Raw genomic sequence first — 25,917 nt, 5'->3', positions numbered from 1 at the left:
ATCCAAGCCGCTCACCTTGTGGTACTCGTCCCTGCACAAGGATGCTAGCAAAACAGTGGTAGCTTGTGCATTTTATGGATTTGCTCATTAATGAAAACGGGGTTGTCAGTACTATCAAAAAGCATTCTGTTTTCAACAATCTCCCAAATACTTGGATGGAGAGAGAATAGGTGACTACGCATTTTGTGACTCCAAAATGAGTAGTCTTCTCCATCAAAGTGCGGAGGTTTCCCAAGTGGAATTGAAAGTAAATGAGCATTGGAGTTAACCGGAATACGAGAATAATCAAAAGAAAAGTTTGAATTAACCGATTTCTTTTTCTCGTCGTCGTCGTCTCTTTGGGAAGAAGAGGACTCGTCACTGTCGTAGTAGACGATCTTCTTGATGCGCCTCTTCTTCTTCCCGTCTCTTTTCTTATGACTCGAGCCAGAGTCCGAAGGCTTATCATCTCTTGGCTCGTTGACGATGGACTCCTTTGTCTTGTCGTTGACCACCATCCCCTTTCCCTTAGGATCCATCTCTTTGGGCGATTAGTCCCTTGCGTGAAGAGAACGACTCTGATACCAATTGAGAGCACCTAGAGGGGGGGTGAATAGGTGATCCTGTAAAAACTTAAACTTATAGCCACAAAACTTGGTTAAGTGTTAGCACAATGGAATTAAGTGGCTAAGGACCGAGCTCTTGTGAAACACAATGGTCACAAAGAAAACAAGCACAAGAGACACGATGATTTATCCTGTGGTTCGGCCAAGTATAACACTTTCCTACTCCACGTTGTGGCGTCCCAATGGACGAGGGTTGCACTCAACCCCTTTCAAGTGATCCAATGATCCACTTGAATACCACGATTCTTTTCTTTCTTATACTCTTTCCCATTTGCGAGGAATCTCCACAACTTGGAGTCTCTCGCCTTTACAACAAAGATCAAAGTGAAAGCACTAGAGTAAGGGAGGGAAGCACACACACAAATCTGCAGCAATACGCACACACACAACCAAGACTTGAGCTCGAATGAGTCGCAACAAGTTCACCACTAGAACGGAGCTCAAATCACTAAGAAAGTCAATCAAGTGCGCGGAGACGGAGTGTGGAAGATTTAGAATGCTCAAAGTATGCTTAGAGTATCTCCTCCATGAGCATAGGGGTCCCTTTTATAGCCCCAAGGCAGCTAGGAACCGTTGGAGGCATTCTTGGAAGGCAATTCTTGCCTTCTGTCGGGTGGCGCACCGGACAGTCCGGTGCACCACCGGACATCCACTGTTCATTGTCCGATGTCCGGTGCGGATCCCCTTCCTAAAATGGCACATCTGACCGTTGCAGAATTGCGGCAGTTGGCACACCGGACACTGTCCGGTGCACACCGGACAGTCTGGTGCCCCCCTGCCGACCGTTGGTGCGCCCATGTGTCGCGCGCGGATTGCGCGGCCGACCGTTGGCGCAGTCGACCGTTGGCTCACCGGACAGTCCGGTGCACCACCGGACAGTCCGGTGAATTATAGTCGTACGCCGCCGACGAATTCCCGAGAGTGGCCAGTTGGCTAGAGCCCAGCCTGGCGCACCGGACACTGTCCGGTGCACCCAGACTGAGCAGCAGTTGGCTGTACACAGCCAACTCTTTTCCAATCCTTTTCTTTTCCTGATTCTAGCACTTAGACAAATATATTAGCACACAAAAACCAATGTACTAAGTCTAGAACCATACCTTCTTGTCGATTTGCACTTCATCCATCATTTGACATATAATTACTTACTCAATATGTGTTGGGCACTTAATCACCAAAATATACTAGAAATGGCCCAAGGGCACATTTCCCTTTCAATTCTGCTAGTGGCACTGGACATTTGAATCGACATTTCAGAGCTTGTTTGAAGAAGGTAGGACAAACTCTTGGTGCAGGTGTGCAACCTCAACTTAACTTCGTTGCGGATGGCATTGTAAGTACATGGGTTTACAATCCATAAGTAGCGCGTGAAGAAATTATTAAATACATTGTTTCTGAAGATTTACCTATTATCATGGGTGAAGGCCCTAATTTTAAGAATATGATCATGCACGCTTTTTTTGCACAATACCAACATGTTAGTAGAACTACTATAAAATCTCTTAAAGGAAATTTTAAAATAGTTCAGTTTTCATTTGCTTTAACTTCATATGTTTGGACTTCATCACATCAAAAAACTAGTTACATTTCCGTTGTTGCACACTACTTGGATAACTCATATTGCCTTCATAAGTGAGTAATAGGTTTTAGAGTGATGAACGAATCACATATTGGTACTGCAATTGCTAATCATATTCTTGAGGTGGTTAATGATTTTGATATAAGGAATAAGATTTTGTCTATTACTCTTAACAATGCTTCCTCAAATACAAATGCAATTGAATCTCTTGCCCCTCATCCATAGTCATACATAGAAGGTTATGTTGTCCACCAAAGGTGTGTGTGCCACATCATTAATCTGGTTGTTCAGGATGGCATAACAGTTGTTAGTAATTTTTTGGATAATGTTTGTGCTATTGTTCGTTTCATAACTAGTACCCCTCAAATGATTACAAAATGATTTCTTCTGAAGCAACATTTAGTACAAATGATAGAATAATTGAAGAAAGGAGATCTTCTCTTTGCACCTAATACAGTGGAGGCCATCACTTGCCTTAAAGATTGGAAAAGAGCAGAAGATCGTAGACAACATCAACTTGGAGATCCTAAGATTGAACAAGCCTTTGCTGATTTCAGCCATGAGTAGTGTAGCTTTTTTATCTAGCTCACTGTGCTAGTTTGGACTGTTATTGTAATATGGACTGTGAACATTAAAACTTCTATCGATATGTACTCTTTTCCTTATAGAGGGAGCCTCAGACTGGGGTGTAAGGTTTTTAATGAGCCAGATCGAGGAATAAAATGTAGTTCCCCTCAAAATTTGTTTGTGTTGTCTAATTTGATGTAAGTATATGACCTTGATGTTCCAACAATGCCTGAAAAATTGTTTTGTAGTTTTTTTGTGCTGTTGTTTGAAGTGTTTGTGTACTATTTTGTGAAACAGGTACATATTGCATGCCATGTTTGGGCTAGCACGACCCGAAGCAAGCACAATGTGCTATAGGGCTATAGTGGGGCATGATTTTAGTACCCAAGCACGATACGGCCTGGCCCGAAAGAATTTCGTGCTGGCCCGGCCCGACGATTTAAGGCTCGAAGCACGATGGGTCCGTGTCGGGCCAGCACTGCACGACCCAACTTGCAGCACTACGTAGATCAGTCGACATGATCACTATACATTTGTTTGATGTTGTCGATCAAGTTGATGTAGTGTAGGCGTGTAGCTCGTGATGTAGGGGAAGAATGTAAAGCAGTCACACCAATTTATTAGATAAAACAATAGTGTATCTATTTAATATTACATATGTTAATATATTCATCTTTAAAATCTAACTTAAATTAAATAAGTTTGACTTATAAAAAAAACTAAAATGATTTCCAATTTGGAGGGAGTGTACCGTTAAGAGCAGTACATCGAATTATTTTGCCACACTGATCCTTAGGTTGTCTCTAGCAAATTATGCATATGGTCGTGCTGAAGATATGATGAGTAACCCGCTGGAGACAAACTTAGCTCTTAAATTGTGTCTAGCAGGTTACTTATGGTCACCTAAAACTATTTTATATTGTAGATTGTATTGTTTGCTGAGTAGAGTTTGAAATAGATTGTTCGCTGAGTTTGAAATAGATTGTTGGCTGAGTAGAGTTTGAAATAAATGATGTGATTAGAGATATGATTGATAGATTGTATTGATGGAGCTAGAAGTCCGCTCTCTAGCCGTGGCCTGTGTGGTACTGGGCCCCACCGCATAGTTTGAACTGTGGCGTGCTATCCTTCAGATTTCGATACGAATGCGCGCAGCAAGCCAGCGACGACGGTGGACTGCGCGAGCAACGTGACCTGTCAGCTTCGCACAAGTCAGCAACGACCCGTGAGCTTTATTGTATAAACAATAAAAATTTCAATACTGTCCCTACAAAGCTGCAGATGTTTACCATTTCCTACTGGTTAACAACTGGACATTCTAATTCGCGGACACGTGGCGTGACAACATGGATAACGCGAACGCGTCACACAAGGCGACGACAGCAAGCCACGGATCATCCTGGAACAGAGGTCCTCAGTACTTGCATCAGTTCAAATGGGACACAATTAATACTGGCTGCAGAAATAGACAAGCTTTGCTCAGCCTGTTTCAGATGGTTGGTTTGCTACTGCTCAACTCCACACATTTTTACTAATGAACCTGGGTATACCATATACCTCACAAGATATCAGAGCAAATTTAAAACAAGTAAGCTACTTTCAGATCTTTTTCTATATTGAAAGCCTTATGTACAAGCTTCCACCAGTTGAAGGTCCTTGCAGACAGTGGCGTTGAGGCGACTGGTCGAGTTGATAGTGAATATCTGATCTACCCCTGTCCTTGTGCTTTCAGAGAGTATAACAATTCCTGGGTACATATGAAAACGACGCAGCAGCTTTAGAAAAGAAGAAACGATGAAATAAATAGGAGTGTTTGGGCAGTCATTTGGAGAGTGAGAATACCAGATCTCCTTGACGGGTGGCGAGGGAAGGGTAGAGATCCGAAAGAGACTTCTCTTCCCACAGTCTCTCTAAACCATTAGGCTGTTCTGGCTTTGTCTCGTATTTACAGGTGTAATTGGCTGACAAGCATGCATCCTTGCTTTTCCTGATATATATCTCGACTTCTTTGGGTTGCCGAGACAACTGGAGAGCAACAAACTGGAAAGATGCAGGGGCACACAGCCTTTGTTTATTCATCTGGTAAACTAAATTTATCAAGGCCAACAACAAGATTATGGAACCAACCTGGCAGAGATGCCGAACAGATAGTGTTGGCAGGCAACTGAGGTAGGGCTTTTCCAGTTTAGGCACACTTTGACCATCAAGTGGAAGCAGGACAAGATACAGGTTCAACTGCAAGAAAGAAAGAAAATATTTAGGAAACCAAATTGATGATTCATGGACTTCTGTACAAGCTCTGGTACCTCAGTAACTTTTCTAACAAATGTATCCATCGGCATGTTAGTATTACGAACATTCTGAAGCATAACATGGAAATCACAACATCAAATTAGAAACCGGTGCATGTAATGTACTTTCCTTTTACCTCATTATCGAAGTCATCAGCATTACGGAACTGATCTACCAACTTGGCAACACGGCCACTCCTGCCCATCCTTCCGCTGGAGCCACTGGAGTTGCCATGCCGGGTTTGGCTGCGGGTGCCATTTTTCCCCCATGCAAGCATCTCTCCCCGCAGCGGAGAAGCAGTCATAAAGTCCCTAGCACCTCCTGAGTCGTCATTATCCTCAATGCTATTGTCGGTATTGCCAATGGCCTTAGCAGGGGAACGGCGTGGCATGGGCCACCTCCGAGATCTTTTTGGCCTTACATCTGGGGAGTGATCATCAACAGAAGACGACTCCTTGCTTCCATCATCACCGTTCTCTTCTCTATCATCATCGTCAAAATCAGTTGGGGCAATATCAGGAGAACTAATTCGTCCTCTCCTCCTTGGTCGCATATTCCGTCGAGTCTTCCTTGTAGAAGCTGCATCTGTTGCTTTTACAGTGGAGCGCTTCTTCACAAGTGCTTCTGTTTGCCTCCGAAATGTCTCAGCAATGGATTCTTGAATCTTACATGAGAAATGAAGCCCATGTCAATAACAATAAGAACAAAAATACAAATGGAAAGGAAAAAATGTCCTCCAGCCTCAAACAAATTGCTGATTGACAGACAGATAGACATACCCTTTTGTTACGGGTCCTTTCCTCTTCACTGAATGCAAGTTCCTGTAGTATCAAGCAAATTAGACATTAGAGGCACTGCAGCAGACCTAAGATGAAAACTAACCTAAGAAAGAATGCAAAGAGTGATTTCTGAAGAGCTTATACATCACCTCTTCCTCATACTTATCAATATCTGGATATAAAGCTAGAATCAAAGCATCGTAGTTAGGATCATCCCTCAAGGAACGTCTACTAGCACAATGAGTGCGGCACGCTGGGCATTCGTTATTTCTGAAAACAGACAGCAGAACTTAAATTATAATAGAATTGAAGTGTATTTTAGGGTTTGACACTGCAACCATGTTAGGACTCCATTTTTTAATAAATGACAATGGCACAAGGCATATTAGAGAAATAACATATGGCACCATACCCAAGCCGCATCGATTTATCTATGCAGTCCCTGCAAAACCGGTGCAAACACTCCATGACTGTCCTTGTCTTCCGAATAATTCCTGCAAAATAGGATCATAACAGAGACAGATGGTCAGGCACGCACATTTTGCACGTAATGCTACTTACAGTTTTACAAATGAAAAACTTACAGAACCTAGCTTCTATTGTAAACCAACTAGTACTAGGAGCACATAAAGAAAAAGATTATAAATGTGACGAGTTTGACTTTCAGGCTTTTCTGAGAGTTAAAAGAAAAAGATACATAATTCATGTACATCTGCTTATTTTTTGGAAGATAACAACAACTAACATACTTGCACACATGTATTCTATGGAATTTGCTGGTTTCCTATTTTGTAGCAAATATTAATAATAACCTGACATCTAATAACAGTAAGGATCCTTGGGGAACTTGCTCAGCAAGATAGCCTCTTTTGTATGGCTTTTCTTCCTCTCTTTTATATAAGATGTGCAGTTCTCCTGCGCGTTCGAGAAAAAAAAAACAGTAACATCTAACTACAATTGAAAGTTAAGTTATCAGAAGAGAACCCGTCCAAAATAAAGAGGAACTCTGAAAATGAAAAGCAAGTTGACAAAGATATCATTACCTAGGCATATAGGGCATTGCACTTCCTTCCGAACATCCACTAATTTCACAAGCGTAAACCTGTAGTAAGAAAACATTCAGGTAGCAGTATGAATCTTTTGACCGTAGCGAGGACAAATCCTTTATTATTCATTTTTATTAAAAAAACATTCAGGTAGCAGTATGGAACTTTTGACCGTAGTGAGGATAAATCCTTTATTATTCATGTTTACATCAATCATGTATCCACAATCTATGGAACACAAAATCCACCACAAGATCATTATATAGCTATGAAATGGAGAAGGTGATGTTCACCATGACATAAGAGAATGACAGAACAAGATGAAAAGAGCTTGAAATTAGTAGCCCTTCCTTTTTTTTGGCAGGAAACTGATACTATTAGCACTTATACAGTAATTGGACCCCAGAGAGAACTCTTAAGCTTTCCAACTCATATTGGTGGACTCAATGAAGCTATAGGGTCCCAAAGCCACCCACAATAATAGGATTTCTACCAGAAATATGCTACAAAATTATCCAGACTGAATATTGATCTTGTAGCAATTGAGGAGCTGATTTGCACCTTCTAACAAGTAATCAATTACCAAATGCAGGACAGAGAAATGCAGGGTATAAACCGTATAATGGGAAAAATGATAAGTAAAGACGTAAGAAATCAGATGCAGTCTATAAAATTTGGAAGCACGGGAAGACATCAAAACAGCTGATGGCGAGGTCATACACTATATATCAAAAGACCAAGAGAAGCTTCTGCACCAAACCGAGTTAGGCACTAACAGGGTAAGCACTATCACGGTCATGGGTGATCAGGAATCAGGGTCGCAACAGTAGAACAAGATACCAGATACTCGGAGCTTGACAGCACACTCCATGACTGAAAAAATGAAACTCTTGCAACGAACAACTGGAAACACGAACAGATACCTCGCAACCCCCCCCCCCCCCAAGAAGATAATATATGGGATTAATGACCTTGAATGTCACTCCAGAACCAGATGTTAATGTTAAGAGAACAGCATCTCCACGAGCCCCGTTGTATACAAAGAATACGGGTGCACAAGGAGGCTCACAAGGTCGCCTACGCATGCCAAGACGCCAAGACCATTGCGATCCTGGAGGTCAGGCTAGCAGCGACAAAAAGGATACAGGAAATAGTTCGCCGTAGACATACACGATTCAGGAGCAAGAAAAATAGGCAACTGTTCCAGTGGGCAGCTGAACCACGATGAACAAGAGGGCCCATTCAGCTGTGGGCTGTGGCTGGCGGCTCCGGCAGAACAGTTTGGGCAAGCGACGATCCACCTCGGATGCACCCGCCGGCATTTGCCGTCACGAGCACGGCGCCTCCGGAACCGTGCGACATGACGAAAGCATGCATGCTAAGATCCCAGGCCCTGGCGGTGATGGGAGCGATTCCGCCGCCGCGCACAACGAAGCAGCACAGGCACAGCCGGCTCGACCGAACAAGAGCAAGAGCAACTCAAGGTGGCCTGCCGCCGCCAGTACGCCACGAGGAACGGACGAACCCGAGCGGGCTCGCGGGTCCACAACACTACGAAGATCCCACGCCTCGGAGGCGAAGGGAGCGCTCGAGCCGACATCACCACGACGAAAGCGGCGGCCGCCAGGGCTGGCGGGTGGACTGAGCACCTCCCGTCGACAGCCTCTGCCGTCACCCGGCCGAACGGGAGCTGGCGCACGGGGACGTGACGACAGGACACCGCCAAATCGCTACGGGCGGCAGAGCAGACGGCGGTGGAGGAGACGGGGAAGAGCGGAGGAGAAGGGAGGGAGGGGGGAGTCCACGGTTTACTTACTCGTCCATCACGCCGTCACTCTGCGACGACTGGCTGTCGCAGTCGTCGTCGCCTCCGCTCCCGCTCCCGTCCCCGCCGCCGCCGCCTTCGCGGTCTCCTTCCTCCTCGTCGTCAGCGTCGGAATCTGCCAAGCCCACCAGAGAAGCACGCGCTCAGCGACACCCTTAGAGACGCAGCACCGCGCGACGCGTACGCGCATCGCGAGAAGATGACCCGAGTCGGCGGGCCGCGCGTCGTTGAAAGCCCAGTAGTACCGTGGCGCTGGTCCTTGGCCTGCAGCGGCCCGCCGTCCCGCTCCTCCACTCCGTTCAGCGTCACCTTCGGCGACCGTTGGTCGGCCCCGCCGCAGCCGTCCGCGTCGGCGCCAGGAGCTTCCTCGACGTCGGCGTCGGAGCCGGGCGAGGCAGACGACGGGAGCGGGCGCTTCTGCGCGGGCATTCCGGCCGCTAGCTCGGCTCGGCGCGCGGCGTTCCTGCCTAGTGGGAACGAGGAGGAGCCGATGAGGGAAGGGAGGTCAGGTGGTGCGTGGTGGGTGGAAGGAAGCGGCTCGAGCTGATGGAGGCGGAGAGCGAGAGGAAAAGGAAGGAGACTAGGCGAACGCGAACGCGAGGCAGGGGAAGGGGGTGCCCGGTGCGGGCCGTGCAGCGCTGCCCCTGCCCCTGTGTCGTGTAACTTTGGGTTGGTGCCGATGCGCGTGGCCGCGTGCGGCGACTGCTCGGCTCGACTCGCTGGCTGCCTGCCTCCTGCCGCTCCCTGCGCTCTCGGGCCTCCTTTTCTTCTCTGTTTCTCGTTTGCCGTTGTTGAGTACGCGAGGTGGTCAGGTGGAGGCGCGACGCCCGGCCGCGGTACAGGCGTGGCCGTGCGAGTCTCGTAACTGTCGGATGCAAGATGCAACGGGAGCCGGCCCTTTGATCCAGGGGAACAAATTTGTATATGCACCTTAGGTTGTATAGAGAATAGCGTTTGGACGGAGCGACGATGAAAGAGGAAGAGTGATGAGATGTGATCATTTTAACTTTACCCGTGTTTGGTTTGGAGGTCCAGAGTCAGAGTCAAATAATATTCTTAAAAAATGGTGAATGTGGTCATCCTCAAAAAATAAGAGGCGGAATCAGTCCAGGGATTGATATTGTCCCATCCCTCATTGACACCGAACCAAACAATGTAATAACAAAGTTCACAAAAATATACATTTTTCCACTCTACTTCAATTATATATAAAATTTCATTACATAAAACTAATAAAAAATTAAAATTCATGACAAGTTTAGATTAAAAAATCGTCTATAATTTTGTCTTTCTTATTACAACTAACAATTTTAAACTTGAAAATTTGTATTTGTTGGCAAGAACAGATTAGGGTTCCGAGTTTTTTGTTGTGTTTGTTGGCAAGAATCACATTATTAACTCAAAATTTTGTTGGTAACGGGTCCAGCCCCCCTCCTCTATAAAAGCAGAGGAATACAACCGAAACTGATTTAATCAATCAATCGAACCCTCAATCAATACAATTTACATTTATTCTTAGTAGTAGTTATAGTCTAGTTCTAGGTTAGTCTTCCAATCCCCAAATTATTCGCTTCTCTTCGACTCTACGTCGATTAGAGGAGTCTAGGTTGGCCTGCCGAGCCTAGACATCTCCTAGGATCTCTCCTCCCCGACGGGGTCCCTCCCGGGAGCGAGATCCAGGCGCCGCCGGCGACTTCCGCCGCCCCTGCGCACGCGCGGACCGTCCGGCCGTCAGGCAGAAAACCCTAGCCCTGCGCCAGGCCGCGGACCGCCCGACCCCTGGCCACGGACCGTCCGCCCTTGTGCAGAGAGCACCACCACAGTTCGTGTTGAGTGATTGGCGCCCGAAAAAGGTGTCAACATACTTTTGACGACTCCGCTGGGGACAAGACGTCTAGACCTATCAAATCGGCCCTCAATGGTCGTTTCAAGGGATAGTTCTCAATTCTCCCCCAGCAACATTATAGAGCCGACTTGGTGTGAATCATCTAGACCCCTTAGTGATGTTTTGGTAATTAATAACAACTATTTGTGGATTAACAGTTCTTAGAGAAATAAGAATGCAGGTTGGACCACAGAGAACAGAAAATCTTGGAGACTTATAAGCATTGGTTGTGGATCAAGTGAAGGCAAAGGTATAACATAGTTTTTTGTTTTTGTCGGTCTCCAGGAGTTTAGAGAAGACATTTGACCGGATTAGTAGGCTAGATGGCCGTACTATTAAGAGGGGTCAATGAATTTGGTCTGTGTAAAACTTAGTGCCTCATAGAGCATCTAGTGGTTGCATTTGCATGAGGTCTAACAGCGCTTCCGGTTTCGAGAGTTAAAAATCTTTTCGAAAGCGTGTTTAAAAAGTTGCTAAGTCATGGGGTTGGCGGACCGTCCGGGCCAAGTGGGCGGACCGTCTGCGATCCATCCAGTGGGGTCCGAAGTATGTTCACTTTGGACTGGTCCTGTATGTTTGTATTGCGGACCGTCCGGGCCTTGGGGCCGGACCGTCCGCAGTCCTGACCAGAGAGGGTCGCCCTCTGCACAGTCCCTGTGTAATTGTGCGGACTGTCCGGCCGGGGTCGGCGGACCGTTCGCAGGTGCCAAATTTGTTTGGGCAGGGACTGTGTGGTTTTGGGCACTTGTACTACGGACTGTCCGGGGCCAGAGCCCGGATAGTACTAACTCCCAGGTCGCGGATCGTTCGGCCTTGTATGACGGACTGTCCTCATGTGTTAACTCATCGTGGTCAGAGCTCTGGTGCTCCTTGTTGCCAGGTCTCGGATGGTCCGGCCAAGGTTGGCGGACTGTCCGAACTTCGCTTTTCTGACAGCTCTGACAGATTTCAAATGGGAAAACTAGCCGTTACTTGTACGGCGGGCCGTCCGGCCTAAGGGCGCGGACCGTCCGCGTGTGCGCAGAAATTGTGCTAGTTGCACATAACGGTTAGAATTGTGAGGTGGGCTATAAATAGAAGGGGAGCTTGTGTGTGAGGGCTCTCTTGGCCATTCCTTGCACACATTGAGCTCATTTGTGATCCTCCCACTCATTCTCTCACACTCCTTGCTTGAGATTGCATTCTAGTGAGAGATTGAGAGTTCCTAGTGCATTTGCATCCATTGGTGATTCTTGAGGCACTAGGTGATACATTGGGCAAGCGTCATCGGCTTGTTACTCTTGGAGGTTGCTGCCTCCTAAACGACTCGGGTGTTGTCTCTGTCGAGCTCTCCAAGAAGATTGTGGAGGAGCCGCAGTGTTGATTGTGAGGGGTTCGTGCCTACCTCGCCGGAGCGGCAAAGGCGACACTAGTGGAAATGAGGTATTGAGTGATTTCTTGTCCACTTGGCTCAAAGATCAAGACGCATCTTGATAGAGGAGCAAGTGAGAGCTTGAAGTCCACCTCAACGTGGATTAGGGGTGATCGGCAAATCACCAATACCACGGGATAAAATCGTGTGTCTTTCTCTTCTCGCATTACTTATTACCATGCAAGTGATTAGTATTTCGCATATTGTCTTTCTTGTATACAATTACCATAGTTGTTTCTCATAGATTGCTTACTTGTTGTCACTAGAGAATTTATACCTCTTGTCATATTGATTAAATTTCTCTAGTGTTTTTGTTTTTAGTCAAAACCGTCTATTCACCCCCCTCTAGCCGGTGTCCTAGATCCTACAAGTACTATCAGAGCCAAGGACTCCATTGTTTGTGGATCGAATCATCCCGGAGTTGGACAAAATGGCTAGTAACAACAATGTGCACATTGGGAAGCCACCACATTTTGATGGGAATAACTATGACTATTGGAAAATAAGAATGGCAATGCATCTTAGAGCAATGGGTGGAAAAATTTGGCCAATTGTCAAGGATGGGTTTGTTGTGTTGAAACAAGATGAACCATCGACTAGTGACAATGAAAACATTCTTACAAATGATCAAGCCATGAATGTATTCTATGATGCTCTTGACATAAATGAGTTCAACCGTATCAAGAATCTCACAACTGCTCATGAGATTTGGATTAAGCTAATGGAAATTCATGAAGGAACTACAATTGTGAAGAGTGCAAAGCTATATGTGTGCAAAGGAAAATTTGAGCAATTCATTATGAAAGAAGAAGAAGAAAGTGTATCCGATATGTTCAGCTGGTTAAATGAGATAGTGAATGAGCTCAAGGGACTTGGTTTTGATGTACCGGATGTGGATTTCACTCATAAGTTTCTTAGATCTCTTCCAGAGAAGTATGAGACTATTGTGACCATGCTAGTAAGAAGTGATTTATCTACAATTTCTCCAACCGAAGTATTGGGAGAAATTCTTACTCAAGATATATTCAAGAAATCTCAAGTCGATGCTATAAGTTTGGCAAAGAAAGTGAAGAATGAATCAATCACTCTCAAAGTTAAAGGTTCTAAAGCAATTGAAAAAGAAGATAGTGATGATGAAGAAAATGAAAGTGAGAGTGATGGAGATATGGCTCTATTTGTAAAGAAATTCAACAAATTCATAAAGAAGAAAAGGGGTCAACCTAGAAGAGGCCAAACATCAAGAAGAAATGCTTTCAATGATAGAAAGTGTTTTGAGTGTGGGGAACCCGGTCACATCGCCATGAATTGCCCTAACAAGAAGAAGAAGGGCAAAGATGGAGATGATAAGAAGAAGAAGAAATTCTACAACAAGAAGAAAGATGGCAAAGCCTACCTAGTTGAATGGGATTCAGATGATGGCTCGGATGATGATGATGATGACACCTCATCCAAGCTTAATGCCGGAATTGCCATCAAGGAAGCCCCTTCACTTTTCTCATCCCCTCATTGTCTCATGGCAAAGGGAGATGCTAAGGTAAAAATCATCATCGATTTAAATGATATAGATGATGATGATGATGGCTATTCATATGATGATCTTGTTAGAATGTTAGGTGAGGCCGATGACTACATGCACAAAGAAAAAGAAAAGTTTAAGACCTTGAAGGAATTGTATAAAAACCTCCAAGTGTCTTTTGAGGAGCTCAAGACCTCTCACAACGATCTAAAAGAGAATTGTGAGAAGCTTGTGGAAGCTCAAAACTCATCTATTGTGCATGAAGTTGTGGTGGTCACCGAGGATGTTGGAGTCACTTGTGACTTACTTGATAGTCCTACAAGTGAACCACAACCTACTAACTCTAGTTGTGATAAATGCAAAATTTCTCTTATGAATGATAATTACTCGTGATGAATCACAAATCATTGTTGAGAATGAAGTATTAGTAGATAGAGTGAATGCTCTAACCCATGACCTAGAGAAGGCATATGGTGGAAAGGCTAAATTGGATTTCATATTGGGAAGTCAACGGTGCTCACTTAATCGTGAGGGTCTTGGATATGTTCCCAAGAAAGGAAAGAATGCTTTTGTAAAGCAAAAGACATTGTTTGTGAAAGAATGTGACAAAGTGTGTCACAAGAAGGGACATATCAAGAAGAATTGTCCTAAGCTCAAGAATATATCCTCCACTTGTTTTGAGCATTGTTATGTTCTTTCTCATAATGCAAAAGGTGTTCATGCTAAATTTGTTGGTACTTCCATTGTTGGCAATAAGAAGAAAGCCATTTGGGTGCCAAAGACCTTGGTCACTAACATCCAAGAACCCAAGCAAGTTTGGGTACCTAAAAGAGATTGATTTCCTTTTGTAGGTGAACTACAAGGCGGGAGGGAATCATTGGGTGTTGGATAGTGGATGCACTCAACAGATGACCGGAGATATGAAAATGTTCACCCAAATGAGTGTGGAAGATTGCTCAAGTTATGATAGTATCACATTTGGAGATAATCGCAAAGGAAAGGTTAAAGGTTTGGGTAAAATTGCTATTTCGAATGATCATTCCATATCAAATGTGCTCTTGGTTGAGTCTTTGAATTTTAATTTACTGTACGTAGCTCAATTATGTGATTTAGGATTTAGTTGCAATTTTACCATTGATGTTGTTATTATCTCTAGTGTTGATGGTAGCAATCTTAAGTTTAAGGGCTTTAGATATGAAAATCTTTATCTTGTTGATTTCTCATCCAGTGAGGCAAAGCTCACGACTTGCTTATTCTCAAAGGCTTCACTAGGTTGGTTATGGCATAAAAGACTTGGTCATGTTGGAATGAAGCAACTCAATCGTTTAACCAAACATGACTTAGTCTGTGGCTTGAAAGATGTGAAATTTGAGAAGAACAAATTGTGTAGCTCTTCTCAAGCCGGGAAGCAAGTGGCAAATACTCATCCAAATAAGAGTCAAATGTCTACTCATCGGCCTTTGGAATTACTTCACATGGATTTATTTGAACCAACATCTTTTGTGAGTATTGGCGGTAATTCTTATTGCCTTGTGATTGTGGATGATTATTCTAGATTCACTTGGGTTTACTTTCTTCGGGATAAATATAAAGTGTTTGAAACATTCAAGTCATTTGCTATATTGGCTCAAAACCAATTTGATTTTGATATCAATAAAGTTAGAAGTGATAATGGGTCGGAATTAAAAAATGCTAGAATTGATGAATATTGTGATGACAAGGGTATTAAACATGAATTTTCTTCTAAATATACTCCGGAACAAAATGGTATTGTTGAAAGGAAGAATAGGACCCTCATTGATATGGCAAGGTCTATGCTAGCGGAATATAATGTGACAGATTCTTATTGGGTCGAAGCCATAAACACCGCTTGTCACGCATCAAATAGGCTATATTGTCACAAGCTCTTGAAGAAAACTCCCTATGAATTGCTCATTGGTAGAAAGCCAAATATCTCATATTTTAGAGTATTTGGTTGCAAATGCTATATTTTGAGAAAGGGAAGCCGACTCTCTAAATTTGAGAAGAAATGTGATGTTGGCTTTCTACTTGGATATTCATCAAATAGCAAGGCTTATAGAGTTTTCAGCAAGACTCATGGTATTATTGAAGAAGCATATGATGTTGATTTTGATGAAACAAATGGGTCTCAAGATGAAAACGATAATCTTGATGATGTTGGTGGAGCTCAATTGAGAAATGCTATGAAAACAATGGCTATTGGTGAAATAAAGCCAAAAGAAGATGATGATGATAATAGTGTGGTTGTCATTCCATCCTCTTCAACCCTAAATGAAGAAAATCACCAAAGCCAACAAAATGATGAAATTATGGATGCTTATGATCAAGATACTTCAAGTAATTCGGTCCCTCCTCATGCTTCAACTAGTAATTCTCAAATGGTATCAAGAATCCATCATTCTATTGTGAAGGATCACCCAATTGATCAAATTGTGGGCGACATGAGTAAGGGTGTTCAAACTCGCTCTCGTATAGCTTCATTTTGTGAACATTTCTCTTTTGTATCTTGTATGGAACCTAACCGTGTAGATGAAGCTCTACTTAATGTTGATTGGGTGAATGCAATGCATGAAGAATTAAATAACTTCACCCAAAATGAAGTTTGGGATCTTGTTGAAAGACCAAAGAACCATAATGTTATTGGTACCAAATGGGTGTTTCGCAACAAGCACAATGAAGATGGATTAGTAGTAAGAAACAAGGCAAGATTAGTGGCACAAGGATATACTCAAATAGAGGGATTGGATTTCGGTGAGACATTTGCTCCCGTGGCAAGATTGGAAGCAATCCATATTCTTCTTGCTTATGCATGTGCTCAAAATATTAAGCTCTACCAAATGGATGTAAAGAGTGCATTTCTAAACGGTAAGATTAGTGAACTAGTGTATGTTGAACAACCTCCCGGTTTTGAGGACCCTAAAAGACCTAACCACGTGTACAAGCTTTTTAAGCTCTCTATGGGCTTAAGCAAGCCCCACGCGCTTGGTATGAAAGGCTTAGGGATTTCTTGCTTTCCAAAGACTTTAAAATTGGGAAGGTTGACACTACCCTATTCACTAAAAGAATTGGCAAAGATTTGTTTGTTTGTCAAATTTATGTTGATGATATTATTTTTGGATCTACTAATGAATTTTTTGTGAGGAGTTTGGAAAAATGATGTCAAAGGAATTTGAAATGTCTATGATAGGAGAATTGAGCTTCTTTCTCGGTCTTCAAATCAAACAATTGAAAGATGGGATCTTTATAAGTCAATCAAAATATCTGAAGGATATGCTCAAGAAGTTTGGCTTATAAAATGCAAAGCCTATCAAGACTCCTATGGAACAAATGGTCATCTAGACTTAGATGAGGGAGGTACAATGGTTGATCAAAAACTTTTTCGCTCAATAATTGGTAGTTTGCTTTACATTACCGCATCTAGGCCCGATGTTATGTTTAGTGTTTGCATGTGTGCTTGATTTCAAGCTTCACCTAGAGAGATTCACTTGAAAGCCGCAAAAAGAATTCTAAGATATTTGAAGTATACCCCAATATTGGTCTATGGTATCCCAAAGTTGCTCAATTTGAATTGATTGGATATTCGGATTCAGACTATGCGGGTTGCAAAGTTGATAGGAAGAGCACCTCCGGTTGCTGTCAATTTCTTGGGAGGTCTCTTGTTTCATGGTCTTCTAAGAAGCAAAATTCCGTTGCTCTCTCTACCACTGAGGCGGAATATATATCGGGCGGTAATTGTTGTGCTCAATTATTATGGATGAAACAAACTCTATTGGATTATGGGATCATTTTTAAGAATGTGCCTCTCATGTGTGATAATGAGAGTGCGGTAAAATTGGCTACAAATCCGATCCAACACTCAAGAACGAAGCATATCGATATACGACATCACTTCTTGAGAGATCATGTTGGAAAGGGAGATATCACTATATATTCGATTGGTACAGATGATCAATTGGTCGATATATTTACAAAGCCATTAGATGAAACGAGGTTTTGCAAATTAAGAAGCAAAATGAATGTGATAGATCTCTCAAACGTGGCTTGAGGTTGAATACACATGTGTAGTATTGCATTTAGATTCCAAATGTGCTCTCTAAGCTATTTATTGGATATTTTTGATGATTTTTTTATTCTTGTTTAATCTAAATAGTTTTATATGAAAATTTGTGTTACTTAAGTACATAATGTGTATATGCATGCATACTAACCCTTGGATTGGTCAAAATGTCCATATTTGAGCCATGAACCAAATTTGAATTTCAAAATCAAAAAGTGGACAAAGTTTGGATGTTTGAGTATCAGGTCGCGGACTGTCCGGGTAATGACCGCGGACCGTCCGACGTATCAGGTTCTGGACAGTCCGAGTCAGCAGAGCAGACTGTCTGAAGTGACAGGGCGCGGACCGTCCGCAGACCCCACGCAGACCGTCCGCGATAGGCAGATAAATCGGGCAAAGGCAGTCAGATTGTCACTTTCAACACTTCTCTCTCACACTCCACACGCCAAAAGTGATTCTTGTCGTTTATGAGCGGACGGTGAACCGAAGTTGCGCACGGACTGTCCGGGAGATTGTTTGGAGTTCATCAACCATGTCTTCATCTCGGTATTTCAAAATCTCATGGAATTTGTTTGATTTATTCAAATTTGGGGATTCATAGGATTTTCTCTCTGATCTAGAATTGGGCAGTGGAATTACAATTTTGATTGGTGGAATTGCTCGTGTTACTCATTGTGAATATGGTGCAAAAATTTGAATAGATTTGAATGGTTATTTTCTGTCGAATCGATGATTGGACGGATGGGGCGGCTAGGGTTCTAGAAATCGCCCCTTGACGGTCGCGGACCGTCCGCCAGGATGGCGCGGACAGTCCGACCCCCTAGCGCGGACAGTCCAGTCCCTGACAGAAACTTACACTTCCTATTCTCTATGTTGTGACATCATCAACTATTAACCAGTGGATATTTCTCATATATATTGCAGTGGTCTGAGTGGTCTTAAGAAGATGCTTGCAGGTCGTTTTAAGTCAAAGCGTCGTCGTGCAGATGATGCAGATTATAATCCAGCTACAGATTCAGAGGCCCAATCATCAGCTGGGGACAGCATTTCTATGGACACATAAGATGCTCCACACGCTCATCTAGATTATCCAATTGATGTCACAGGATGGACCTATCCAAAGAGAAGATTCTCTATGGTTGAGTACTGCTCTAGGAGGACAGTTAATCAGTATGATCTGCCCTTTAACACAAACATTCAGTTTTTTCATACTCAACTTTAGTTTGATGTCTTCTGGGGAACCCTAATGGACACAAACTTTCACAAGCATCAAGTTATTGATTGGACATTTATGCTAGGTCAGTCAGTCATGGAGGGATTGATTCCAAAGTTCGAGGCATGTGGTCTCTATGGCTTTATGGGCTAGAAGACAGACTTCAGTGAGATGGCTGTGAAACAGTTCCTGGCAACTGCTGAGATTGACATTGATGAGCAATCAATCACCTGGATGACTGGCTTTAAGAGGTATTCTGCAACCTTTGTTGAGTTTGCTACTGCAAACAGTTTGGACTATGATACAATCTCAACTGGGATTGATTTGTATACTGAGGAAAACTTTGAAGAATTTATGCAGTTCTATGAGCCAGCGAGGCTGGGCATTCTTAGGAGGTTTGGTGAGACTCCAGGACTGAGGCATCATCCTGCTGTCATTAACAAGATTGCCAGAGTAACAATTCTTCCAAAGAGTGAAGATAAGAGCAAGATCAGAGATAAGTTCTGGAACATCATCTACCATATCATGAATGGTGAGGTGATGAATGTGGTGCTATTTATGATGAGGCAATTGAATGACCTCAAGATGGACAAGAACCAAAACTTGGCATATGCTCCATATATCATGGCTCTCATCAAGGCTAAGACCAGATTTGAGGGCCGCTGTGAGATAGCTCACACTCCTTTTAGGCCTTTCAAGAATGAGATTGGATTCCTCACCAGGCCTCTTACTCCTTTCCCAGATGATGAGGAAGAAGTTGGAGATGATGAAGAAGTTGCTCCTGAGGCTGATGCAGCTGAGCAGATGCCTCCTCCTCCACCTCCTCCTCAGCCTGAGCAGTTCTGGCAGCCTAGTCCAGGCTATTTTGATCCTTACTTCTAGCACATGCAACAAGGGCTCTAGACACATATGGATGGCCGATTTCGGGGCATGATGACCCATATGGACCAGCGCATGATAGGATGCAGGCTCACTTTGATGATAACTTTGATGGGCTGTACACTGAGCTTCGCACTCACATCCAAGACACTGTTCATGATCCCATTATGACTCGAATGAACAACATGCAGCAGAGCTTTCAAGATAATATGGGGGCCTTGTCCAGTCAGTTTGACAACCTGTCCACAAATGAAAGCATCCAGGATATACGTCAGAGGCAACAACAGCTCCAGCATGACTTCGGGCAGTTCTCCTCTGTCTTTGGCACTTTCAGCACCCACTACTACGTCATGTACCCTCCGTCTCGTGGTCAGTGAGACCCCTCCTTTGTGGCAATTGATGCCAAAGGGGGAGAGAAGAAGCTGAAGTTGGGGATGTCATAATCAGGGGGTGCTCATGTGGACATTGAGACTTTGCATATGCATGTTTACTATTTGAACTTTTTGTCTTATGCATTTGTTGAACTATGTCTTGTGTTTGTGGACAAATGTCTGGTGATATTTTGTGGATTGAACTATGTCTGTTAAATCTTATGTTTCTATTAGTTCAAATTATCCAGTGTATGGTTGATCAAGGAGTGATTAAATTTGTTGCGCTTATTTCACATAATACTTCTTGTATGCCTCGATAACCATGATTGTAGGAAGATCTCCATCGAAACTCCGATTGATTATGTGTGTTGTGTGTCATATCTTCAACTAGAAATATCATGCACACATATAGGGGAGCTATTCCTACACTCTAAGTTTTGTTGAGACTTATCTATCTCTTGGATGGAACTTCAAATCAAGATAAGTCTTTTGAAACTCATCTCTAAAATCCTTCTTATACCTAGGGTATGAGGAAGATTTGAAAATCAAAACCTCTCTTGGATAAAATGTGTAGTGTTGTCATCAATTACCAAAAAGGGGAGATTGTGAATCATCTAGGCCCCTTAGTGATGTTTTGGTAATTAATGACAACTATTTGTGAACTAACAGTTCTTAGAGAAATAAGAATGCAGGTTGGACCACAGAGAACAGAAAATCTTGGAGACTTATAAGCATTGGTTGTGGATCAAGTGAAGGCAAAGGTATAACATAGGTTTTTGTTTTTGCCTGTCTCCAGGAGTTTAAAGAAGACATTTGACCGGATTAGTAGGCTAGATGGCCATACTATTAAGAGGGGTCAATGACTTTGGTCTGTGTAAAGCTTAGTGCCTCATAGAGCATCTAGTGGTTTCATTTGCATGATGTCTAACAGCGCTTCCGGTTTTGAGAGTTAAAAATCTTTTCAAAAGCGTGTTTGAAAAGTTGCTAAGTCATGGGATTGGCGGACCGTCTGAGCCAAGTGGGCGGACCGTCCGTGATCCATCCAGTGGGGTCCGAAGTATGTTCACTTTGAACTGTCTTGTTTGTTTGTACTGCGGACCGTCCAAGCCTTGGGGCCGGACCGTCCGCAGTCCTGACCAGAGAGGGTCGTCCTCTGCACAGTCCCTGTGTAATTGTGCGGACTGTCCGGCCGGGGTTGGCGGACCGTCCGTAGGTGCCAAATTGGTTTGGGCAGGGACTATGTGGTTTTGGGCACTTGTACTTCGGACTGTCCGGGGCCAGAGCCCGGACAGTACTAACTCCCAAGTCGCAGACCGTCCGGCCTTGTATGGTGGACAGTCCGCGTGTGTTAACTCATCGTGGCCAGAGCTCTGGTGCTCCTTGTTGCTAGGTCTCGGACGGTCCGGCCAAGGTTGGCGGACTGTCCGGACTTCGCTTTTTTCTGACAGCTCTGACAGATTTCAAACGGGAAAACTAGCCGTTAATTGTACGACAAATTTCAAACGGGAAAACTAGACAACTCAGGTGTTGTCTCCGTCGAGCTCTCCAAGAAGATTGTGGAGGAGCCGCGGTGTCGATTGTGAGGGGTTCGCGCCTACCTCGCCGGAGCGGCCAAGGCGACGCTAGTGGAAACGAGGTATTGAGTGATTTCTTGTCCACTTGGCTCAAAGATCAAGCCGCGTCTTGATAGAGGAGCAAGTGAGAGGTTGAAGTCCACCTCAACGTGGATTAGGGGTGATCGGCAAATCACCGATACCACGGGATAAAATCGGGTGTCTTTCTCTTCTCGCATTACTTATTACCGTGCAAGTGATTAGTATTTCGCATATTGTCTTTCTTGTATACAATTACCATAGTTGTTTCTCATAGATTGCTTACTTGTTGTCACTAGAGAATTTATACCTCTTGTCATATTGATTAAATTTCTCTAGTGGTTTTTATTTTAGTCAAAACCGTCTATTCACCCCTCTAGCCGGTGTCCTAAATCCTACACTTGGAAAACCATGCCGGCTGACGAACAGCTCCAGTTCGAGGAGCATAAGGAGCAACTGATTTAAGAGGCGAGGGCGAAGTTCCTGGCCAACTTCAAGGTGGACAGGAACAATAAAGTCGTCTGACAACGGGCGACGGATCCGGCTTCGCTCCGACCCACTCCAGATATCCCCAATGTAAGTAATACAAACGAGCTACAATCTTTTAAGAATTATGTAGATGAACAGCGAGAACAAATGCAAAATATCATAGGGGCTATGCAAAATGATTATAGGAGACTAGTACGTGCATTTGATAAATCTAGTATTGCAAATTTTCCTTCGCACGAGGTTGAATTAGGGGGTAACACGCGTAATACATCAGCTATAGGTTGTCACGACCAGTCACAAACCATTTATGGGATGCCGATGGACACATACCCTGAGCAACTGCAAATCGGCAGTAAATCAGCCGATCTACACATGCCCGGACCGTCTACACGTGAGCGTGGACCGTCCGGGCCAGCAACCGCCGGGCCCATTTTTAATGAATTACCAACACATGTGCCGAGCCACATCGTATTGCGCAGAATTTAAACTACCCAGTCGGACCGTCCGCATACAGCGACGGACGGTCCGCATATAATCACGGATGGTCCGGGTACATGTTCGGACAGTCCGCGCATGAGTTTTTTAGGAGGATTGTTACCTGAATCCTCACCCGTCCCAGCAACACTTCCCATCACACTATGCGATGCATCAGCCCATTAATACAAAATCCCGAGCCCAGCAAAGCTTTCCGGCCCCGCCTAGAAGGCCGGAAAGGAACGATCAATCTTATGAGCCATATAGGGTAAATGGAAATGCACCACATAGCTCAAACCTATGGGGGGAAGACAACATGCTAATATCCAGCTAACTCCACCTATGTTTGACAAGAGAGCTGGTGGTCTCGCACCGACTGCCATCGATATAGTGAGGGAAGAAATAGCCGGGGCGTTTCGAGATAAGCTCAGAGTAAGCATGGTGCCTGGGGACAATCATATCGGAAACCTTATGACAGTCGATTTGATCACCACCCATATCCCCAGGGAACCAGGATACCCGAATTCACAAAATTTTTGGGTGACCAAGGAAAAAACACGCGCGAACACATAGGTCAGTTCTTAGCACAATTAGGAGAATTGGCCGACACAGAAGCATTTTGTGTGCATTTATTTTCATTGTCTTTAACAGGAACCGCGTTCGCATGGTACGCCACTTTACCTCCTAATTCTATTTTGTCATGGGGGGGAGTTAGAACAAAAATTCCATGATCACTTCTTTTCCGGTGATTATCAATTAGATCTAGTAGACCTAGTGGCCCTGCGACAGGGGAAGGATGAATAAGTTAATGAATACATCCGGAGGTTTCGGGATACAAGAAACCGATGCTTCCAAATACACTTAGCAGAAAAACAGCTAGCATGATTAACCTTTAATGGACTGAGATATTATTTAAAAGAAAGATTAGAAGGCATCCAATTTTTCATGCTAGCACAATTACACCAGAGAGCTTTGGCTTGTGAAAGCCGAAGCAAAGAGACTGCCAAAACCATTTGTGTAAGGCCCTAAAATTGGGTAGGAAATATATATATATATATATATATATATGATAAAATAAAATAAAATAAACAAATATATTTATGATAGTGTTTCCAGAACTTTTGAAACCTTTGTAACTCCTTAGGATCCTTCCTCTCCATTATCAATTGAGAAGTACTAAACTAATCAAGTGATCAATAAGTAGATAAAGAAAGTATTGATCTAGTGATGATAATTTCAGTAATGTATTTTATGTGAGACATAAAGTAGACCTCCAAATTTAAATGAAAACATAAAATAGGAATGAGAAAAGAAATTTAAATGAAACCCTTTATTCCTACCCTAAATGAATGACAAGAAAAATAATATAAATATTGGATGTTATATTTTCATTAGGGAGATGATAGGTATTTGGAATTTGGGGAATTTTAATCTAAAATAAATAATAGACATTATCTTCACATTAGAATTTTTATAGGACCTATTTGGAAAGCTGAAGTTCAAACATGATTTAAAATTTGAATTGAAGTTCAAATTTGAGGAAGAAATCAGAAAAGGATAAAGACAAAAGGATGACCACACGTGCGGGCCAATTCCTCACCACCGGCCCAGCTATTTCCCTTCTGGCCGGCCCAGTGCGCGCCCCGCGCAGCCCATCTCCTTTCCGTTGGTTCAGGCGCTTACAAGTGGGTCACGTTGGTCAGTACCTCTCTGTCCCCGTCGTCAACTACGGACCGAGTATTGCGGCGAAGGAACTCCACGGATCTCGCGTGGTCGGTGTGCTAGGCTCGGCCGCGGACTCCGCGTCGTGGGTGTTCAAGTATCGCCCCTGCGCCCCCTTTCTTCGCTGTCCCACTCCACGCCAACACCTGCGCCGCCGCGTTCCACACGAAGGCTGCCCGCTGCCGCCGCGGATAACCACCCCCAGTGGGGTTCGTCCTCTATCGTGGCCACCCGGAGCTCGTACTGACTGCGTTGTGGCGGTAGGGGGTGGGCAATCGAGGAAGTACCTTGTTGTGTCCATAGGAATTGCTCGCCGAAACCGCTACCGCCGCCAAGCCACGTCTCCACGTGGATTGAGTTCTCCGCGTCACCGGACCTAGGTAAGACTTCCCCGAATGTCCTCATTATCTCCATTGAATGTAGAACCAAGTGTTTGAGTTCCCTGTCGCACTGGGGTACGTTTAATTGCTCGTCGGCGCCATTAGAACCACTTCAGAACCACCGTGGTCCGCCCTCCTCGGTGGACAGTAGGTTTTACCGACCTTACACATGAATCAAGTCATTAGAACGATTCGCCGCATTGCGAGCTTGGTGTGTGGCATAGTAATTGAGTTTTGGGGCACTAGCGGAGCAGGGCGGTCGTCGTCGGCAATGTCCGCCACCGCGAGCTCACTGCTCCGTCACCCAGGTCCGGCCGGAGGGCGTGAGCTGCCCTCGACCGTTGATCCAATATCCTGTGGACAGGATTGGATGGCGGGGGTACCGGTTTGGTGGGGGAATTGTGACTCGTGCGATCGAGATCGGATGGGGATGTATGCTTGCAGCCCGTGACCGTCGGATCACGATCGGACTGCCCATGGTGCGTACCGATTTAAACCCCTGGCGATTTAATCTGGAGCGTCCGGTGTTGATCGGATGGCCCCAGATCCATGATACCGCTTCGCGGTGCCTTTTTGTAATTGAGCCCTTATGTTTACAGTGTTTCAACCCGCCGTCCAGTGAAACAGCGTCCTGAGTCTTGGGAAACATTACACCGATAACCCCGGTCTTCTCTGTATTAGTGTGCTTAGTCCAGTGACTTAAGAAAATAGGAAAAACAATATAGAAAATACTTTTCTAGCACAAAAATAATTCTAGAACTTGTGAAATTCATAGTAAATTCATTTTAACTCCAAATTGAGTCATTCCAGTGGCAATAATTTTGTATTAATATTGTCTATCAACCAGTAACACTGTTTATCCATGAAACTTGAATTAAAATTATTCATTTGGATTAATCTATTCTAAACACTAAATAATTTCGGAAATTCATAACTTAATAATCGTAGCTCCGAATTTAGTGGTTCTTGTTTCTACGATCTTGTTACGCAGCGTAGAATATTATTATGCAGTTTATTCTTATGTTTGATGTAATGTTAATTTTGCATATACCATGTTTGTCTGTATTGCTACGTTTAGCAGTGAGGACACGTGTCATCCAAAGAGCAAGTTGGTACCTGAAATCTCAAGTCCCAGGCAAGTTGTGCCCTTGATCACTTCTTTTTACCCACTCATGTTCTAATTAATCATAATGATCTGCATAGGTTAATTTTGATGG

At 43.9% G+C, this 25,917-nt stretch overlaps 1 protein-coding gene across 1 annotated transcript; it reads right to left on the bottom strand.

Annotated features, from left to right (window-relative positions):
* Positions 1 to 3,968: 3,968 nt before the first annotated feature.
* On the bottom strand, positions 3,969 to 9,258 carry LOC100281596 (Putative E3 ubiquitin-protein ligase RING1). The gene is made up of 10 exons (NM_001154515.2): positions 8,936 to 9,258; positions 8,682 to 8,805; positions 6,863 to 6,921; positions 6,232 to 6,313; positions 5,969 to 6,089; positions 5,820 to 5,861; positions 5,177 to 5,704; positions 4,876 to 4,983; positions 4,591 to 4,788; positions 3,969 to 4,495 (listed from the first exon to the last, which is right to left on the bottom strand). The coding sequence occupies exons 1-10, from the start codon at positions 9,117 to 9,119 to the stop codon at positions 4,457 to 4,459; spliced, it is 1,485 nt and encodes a 494-aa protein (NP_001147987.1). The 5' UTR covers positions 9,120 to 9,258; the 3' UTR covers positions 3,969 to 4,456.
* Between the last annotated feature and the right edge of the window lie 16,659 nt (positions 9,259 to 25,917).

This window comes from Zea mays, chromosome 8 (assembly GCF_902167145.1).
Source record: "Zea mays cultivar B73 chromosome 8, Zm-B73-REFERENCE-NAM-5.0, whole genome shotgun sequence".
NCBI classification, from domain to species: domain Eukaryota; kingdom Viridiplantae; phylum Streptophyta; class Magnoliopsida; order Poales; family Poaceae; genus Zea; species Zea mays.
Note: the sequence above shows the minus strand (reverse complement) of the source record. Positions and strands in the feature narration are given on the sequence as shown.

Bases quoted from the DNA above. Each gene is read 5' to 3' on its own strand.
- LOC100281596 (NM_001154515.2), bottom strand. From the start codon at position 9,119: ATGCCCGCGCAGAAGCGCCCGCTCCCGTCGTCTGCCTCGCCCGGCTCC. The intron at 6,922-8,681 runs GTAAGTAAACCG...TTCTTACTACAG, and splicing joins AGTGACGGCGTGATGGACGA to GTTTACGCTTGTGAAATTAG. The intron at 4,984-5,176 runs GTAAAAGGAAAG...TCTTTCTTGCAG, and splicing joins CTGATGACTTCGATAATGAG to TTGAACCTGTATCTTGTCCT.